Source organism: Aedes aegypti, chromosome 2 (assembly GCF_002204515.2).
Source record: "Aedes aegypti strain LVP_AGWG chromosome 2, AaegL5.0 Primary Assembly, whole genome shotgun sequence".
In the NCBI taxonomy this organism is placed as follows: Eukaryota; Metazoa; Arthropoda; class Insecta; order Diptera; family Culicidae; genus Aedes; species Aedes aegypti.
The window spans coordinates 408787093-408793521 of NC_035108.1; the positions used below are offsets into that span (position 1 = coordinate 408787093).

At 38.9% G+C, this 6429-nt stretch overlaps 1 protein-coding gene across 1 annotated transcript; it reads left to right on the forward strand.

The window, feature by feature from the left end:
- The first annotated feature begins 3465 nt into the window (after nt 1-3465).
- On the forward strand, nt 3466-6187 carry LOC5564845 (geranylgeranyl transferase type-2 subunit alpha). The gene is made up of 4 exons (XM_021847324.1): nt 3466-3583; nt 3640-3878; nt 3939-4117; nt 4904-6187. The coding sequence occupies exons 1-4, from the start codon at nt 3581-3583 to the stop codon at nt 6034-6036; spliced, it is 1554 nt and encodes a 517-aa protein (XP_021703016.1). The 5' UTR covers nt 3466-3580; the 3' UTR covers nt 6037-6187.
- Nucleotides 6188-6429: the final 242 nt, after the last annotated feature.

Here is a 6429-nt window from a genome sequence, read left to right on the forward strand (position 1 = left end):
GTTATTCGGTTAAGTGACGGTGTCAAATTATTTACGTTTTTTTTCTGTCGTCATAGTTTGTTGGTGGAGTGCATGCAGTTATTTCGATACAAAATGCGTTTTAAGAATCTAAGGATTTACTTGACATTTGAAAAACGATAAAGGTGAGAGAAAGATAGCTCAACAAATCATTCATATATGAACTAACATAATTATTTGCGACAGGAATGCAACGACCACTACTTCACCGCAGCTTTCCCGCAGCCCATTATGAGTTCCCGTTACATTTCACCATGGTTTGATTTATGCTGCTAGATCTTAGATTGTAATCCTTTTTATAGTGTTCTAAGACAAAATAAAGGTGAACGGTTACCAAACACTCGGTAGTTTTGACAGCTGAGGTCTTGAGAGCAAATTACCGATTAATTAGTAATCTATTTGTTTACCGACTTGATTACCGATCATTCAGTTGTTGAGATTTCGGTAATGAGATTATCGAATTCGGTAATTTGATCTAAGTGAGTACGCAAGATTTCTTCCTGACAATTTAATAGAAAAGATCATCATATATACAGCGGGGATTCGCTGGTCGGAACATGACTGCCTTCCATCTAACGAATTCGACCTGTTAGTTGGAACGCAAATCGTCACGAAACGCTTTTTAGTTGGTTTTTTTTTTTCAACCAGCGAACATCCAACCATCGAGTCATTCCATGTAACGGACCCCCAACGAGCGAATCCCCTCTGTACACTAATGTTTTGTGAACTAAATCATGTTATAATTTTATAGTTTTCTATGACTTTTTGAGTTGGAATCTCGATATTTCTAGCAAAAATAAGTAAATGATGCAACAATCGATGATGCTACCCCGATTTGTTTGCTCCATGGTGTGTGTACACTGAGAACAGCGTTGCGGTTGAAAATACTATACCAAAGGGTTAAGTGAAATACACAACACCGTTTATTTGTGCAAACTAAATTCGCATTTATTCAAAATATTTTGTGTACTCAATTTTACCATGGCACCATTCTGATAGTAAGCATTACTATATTATGGTTAAAAACTTGCAGCAGGACAGAATCGAACCGAGGACCTGGCGATTGTCAAGCGCGAACGCTTACCGCACGGCTATCGATACGGTTGGATGGAGAGGGAACAAAACGCAAATAAAAAGCATTCATGATATCTCCATCGTAGTTGGAATAGTAAATTTAAGAACTTGTTCTTAGTTCTCATTACTTCAATGCTTGTTTCAGTGTACGGTCAACTGCGTGGGTTTGATTGCAACGCATTTCGAAGTTGAAAATTTCAACTTTTCATTTTAAAGCCTAATTCGCTGCTGACAAGTAATTTCTTGGCCTATCTTGATGCATGGGAAATTCCTGCAAGGAATCGATCAAGGAAGCACTTTTTTCTGAACGTAGTACGCAGTTGAAAAGAGATGTCAGTTCAAACGAGAATCGCTGTATAAAATTTCTGCAAGGAATCGGCGAGAAATTTCTTTAGCGATTCCTGTTCAGCAGCAAATCCGGCTTAATGCTATAAGCCTAATTTGCTGCTGAACAGGAATCGCTAAAGAAAATTCTCGCAGATTCCTTGCAGAAATTTTCTACAGCGACTCCCGTTTGAACTGACATTTCTTTTCAACTGCGTACTGCGATCAGAAAAAAGTGCATTCATGATCGATTCCTTGCAGAAATTTCCCATGCATCAAGATAGGCCGAGAAATTACTTGTCAGCAGCGAATCAGGCTATAGTTTTTACTGGCACTTGATGCGTAGGTCTTGTAGTGAGTTGCGTTATTTGACGCTTCAGCAATATCAACATCAAGTTCACCCCGGAGTTTCGTGTTTCAAAAAGTAGTTTACGAAGTTGAAAGAGCCGATGGGCGTACAGGTGGCGGTAGTGTGTAAACGTCAAACACGAACAAAAACGATGCGAGCGCTGCTGGTGGTGGATTGGCTGTCTATCATATATTTAAATCGACCGTTAGAAAGGTGGTCGATGGACATCGATGAGAGTGTGACGTTTGTTTGTTTGTGATCCAACCATTGAGTCATTCCATGTAGCGGACACCTAACGAGCGCCCGTATAAAAAATACAATACAAAAACAATATAACGTATTGTAACAGTACCATTCAATATATTGGAAATACAATACAGTATATGTAAAATGACAATACAATTACAGTACAATATATTGTTTTGAACAGTTCACTGTATGGTATATGAGATTTTTGCAATATAATGTATGGGTGGTTAAGTATCGTAACAATACAAATATAGATATTTTCTCATACAAACATTTTGAAAATACAATACGATATAATGTTCATGTATTGTCTTCATTAGCAATTCGTGTATTGTTGTACAATACAAAAACAATTCAACGAACTGTATCATGGTTGCATTCGTCGTTACAGCTAATGTCAAGTGACTTCTAAACACTACTTATTTTAACTTTTTGAATGTTTTTCACCCAACATTTCTTGCTTTCTGAACTTGTTTTGTTTATTTCTTTCAGCAATGCTACATAGAAAAAAGCAACAGTTGTTTTACGCGAAAATAGGAATTTGACCAAAATTGTAAGGTATAAAACCAATTAATAACAATACAATGTTCTGTTACAATATATTATATTGTTTTTGAATTGTATATCCAAACAAGAATAATATTGATTCGACATTAAATTACAATACGCTGTATTGTATCCAATACGTTATATTGTACATTAATGGTTTATTCCATTCACTGAATGATACGTTTTTATCCGGGCGAACCCCACTGTATTTTTAAGCACAAAGTTTGAACTATTCTGCAGGGCATTGCTACACATTTTTCAAAACTGTCGCGGAGCACTGATCCATTGGAACATTTCTCGAAAACTTGTTCAAACAGACTTTAGTCAGAAAAGTAAACAAACTTACTCTAGCAATCCTACGTAATTTAGAGATTTTTAATTTCAAGATTTACAAAACGGCCTGAGTAAGATTTTCAACTTTCACGAACTAATCATTGCCTTCACCGCTCTGTTGTATGGAGAGACAAAGTGACTTAACCACAAATCAAAACAAAACACTACTTGGGTCGATTTTACACTGGTACAAACACATCGTAAGTAACAGAATGGAATGAGTTATCATTTTGTCATACCATTTGTGGGAGAAACGATAGATACTACCTATCATGTTGACGCGAGCTGATTGCATGCAAAATTTATGCAATGTGCATGGCGAAAAAATGTTTAAAAGGGGATTCATTTTCAAACAGTTTTATTAGGCAGATTGTGATTCTTCAGAATTAATTTTCTCAACCCCGTATGAAAGTTTCTTGCGTCGATTTGAAAAAGTAATCGAGATTTCGTCTCTTTGTTCACAGTCTCTTTAGTAGCATCGTATCACTCGTATCACTCAGTAACTCACCGTCACAGCGTGATGCGCGAGAGAATGAGAGCTGCGAGAGCTGAACAGCACGGGAGAGAACTGTCAAAGTTAAAGTTCGATGTAAACAGTAGTTCTGCTATCAGATCGGATTGGATGAGTAATCTTTTTCTGTAAAAGAAAACTTCCAATTTAATCGCCTTTAAAAATTGAACAAAATGGTACTAAATATGGTTGATAGTTTGTATTTAGTATCTGTAACTGTTCTGTCTTTTAGCACGGCCGTCTGAAAGTTCGTACCAGCGCCGAGGAAGCCGCTCGCAAGCAGAAAGAACGGGAGCAAAAAGCCAAAGCCTTCCGAGCCGGAATGGGACGGATTCTGATGAAAAAAGTTACTGACGAGTTAGACGAAGAAATGATGCAACTAACTGCGAAGATTTTGGCGGCGAATCCGGATGTGGCCACGCTGTGGAACCTTCGCAGGCGATGTATACTGAAGTTTGCGGAGGCTGACCCGTAAGCTCAGAGTAATATTAGTCTTTTGTGAAGAGACGTTTAATTACTATCCTGTTGTAGGGAGAACCAAAAAATCTTTGAAGATGACTTGAGATTCACGGAAATGTGCCTGCAAGTGAATCCAAAATCATACTGTGCTTGGCACCATCGCTGCTGGTGTTTGGAAAATAGCCCCTCTCCAGATTGGCAGAAGGAAGTCGATCTGTGCACCAAATATTTGAAGCTAGATGAAAGAAACTGTGAGTATATGTAAATAGCGGGGCTAGTAGCTAGTCTCATTCTAAAGACGTGGTCACTATTAAAATGCAAGTCTTTAAAAAGCCTTTATTTTAAATGAAAGACCTTTAAAGTCTCTTTTTTATCCAAAATGGTCTTCAAGATCATTATTTGCATGGTACTTGCAGTGAATTCTGATTCGTAATACCAGGAATTTCCAGGAAAATTAGCTTTTTTTCATGGCATTACGTCCTCACTGGGACAGAGCATGCTTCTCAGCTTAGTGTTCAATGAGTAACTAAGAGTTTTCTTTGTCAAAGTTGCCATTTTTCGTATTCGTTTGGTACGATGATATTTTATGCACAGGAAAGTCAAGGAAATTTCTATTACGAAAAAAAAACATGGACCGATCGGGCTTGAACCCGCGGACTCTAACCACTCGACTTAAGAAAATTATGCAAAAGACTATTCCAGAATTTAGTTCAGAGATTTTAACACCCATTTCAATTTCCGCAGATATTTATAGTAGTTACTCTAGCAAATATGTAGCTGTTTTTTTTAAAGAAATTTGTTTAAGGTTTATCCAGGAAACCCCTATTAGAAATTCGCGCTAATTGTTTCAGTTGTTTCCCTTAGCCTTTTTCATATGAAATCCTCCGTGAATTCATCTGCGGCTTATTTCAGGAATGGCTCCAAAATTCTTCCAGAGATTATTTCAAGAAATCTGTTAAAAACTCCTCCATGAATTCCACAATAAATAATATATAATTTATCTAAAAATTCATCACTAAGTTCCTTCGATATTTCAGTTCATTGTTGGGATTATCGACGGTATGTGACAGAAAAGGCCAATGTCCCACCCAGCAAGGAATTGGAATTTTGCACGGAGAAGATACACAACAATTTCTCTAACTACTCTTCCTGGCACTACCGGAGCAAGCTGCTGCCAATTCTGTACCCAAACAAAGAAGATCCATCTCGCCCAATCAGCGAGGAAAAGCTTCTGGAAGAGTTGGAACTGGTGCTGACGGCAGCTTTCACAGACCCGAACGATAGCAGTGCATGGTTCTATCAACGCTGGTTACTCGGCTATTCACGTCCCGAGTTGGACCTTGCTGCCTTTAGGTTAGATTCTAACAGAAAACTAGCAGTTATTACATTTACGCGGCCAGTCAATTTGAAGCATAGCAAAACGAAACTAGATTTCAGCTTCAGCGAAGAAATGGGAGACGTTGAAAAGTGGCAATCGGCTTCGCCTGAGGAAACTTATAGCGTCACATGGTTCACCAAAGATTTCAATTGTGTATTGCCAGATCAAGCAGAGTATTCAATAGCCTTCACAGATGAGGATGGAAAATGCTACAAACTTGAAGTCCAAAAGCCAGTAGAAGGAGTGTTGGTTTCAATCAAAAAGCCTAAATGCGGATACGAGTTTGGTTCTGCCGTCTTGGAAGTTCTAAAAGCACAACTAGCCAACTGTGAGCATTTGCTGGAGTACGAACCGGACAGCAAATGGACACTTCTGACCGCAGCTCTTCTGATGAAAGCTATCGATCGAAGCGGGAACCATGCTAAAATATTGGAGAATCTAGAAAAGCTGCAAACGGTTGATCCGATGCGGAAGGGCTACTATCAGGATATGATGAACAAGTGGAGCATTGAGATCCGCCTGGAATGCTGGCTCGAAGGGGAAAAGCCATTGGAAAAGCTGGACCTAAGTGAACTGAGACTGAACCGTTTGGCCTACGAGCAGTACCTGGCGGTGGCGGATGAGATCGACCTGACGGGAAATGAACTGCTGGAGGGCAGTTTGGCTAAGTTTTGCCATTTTGTGTTTTGTCGCAAGCTGACGCTGACCAAAGGTGGACCATTGGCGGAAGGTGCAGAGCTGAAGATGAAGCAACTTTGTGTGAGTTTGGATGAACTGAAATTAGTGGAATAGAATTAGACACATTCCGTTTTATAGCTATTAGTCAACGGTATGAGAAGAGGGGGATAATTATCATAGAGCTATTCTTATGCTTTTGTGCGCAATCGCTAGCTATGCTTAGCATAACATAAATTTGAATATATGCAACATGCTTATAGAGATATTTGAAGTTTTTCTTTGTGGGGGACGTGATGAAACAAGACCGAAAGAACGCGATTTACAGTGAAAAATAATAACTTTATTTTCTCTACCGAATATACGTTTGTTTACCGGTAATGCGACACTTCGAATGATGACGTTTCTCCTCTCATGGGTTCGCCATAAATGACGTCCCATATGCGCCCCCCAGTTACGCCAAGAACCGGACACGTAGTCCGGATCGTGTAACTACAGTTTGATTATCTT

Coding starts and splice junctions, on each gene's coding strand:
- LOC5564845 (XM_021847324.1), top strand. Junction 3,879..3,938: donor AAGTTTGCGGAGGCTGACCC/GTAAGCTCAGAG, acceptor ATCCTGTTGTAG/GGAGAACCAAAAAATCTTTG. Junction 4,118..4,903: donor GAAGCTAGATGAAAGAAACT/GTGAGTATATGT, acceptor TCGATATTTCAG/TTCATTGTTGGGATTATCGA.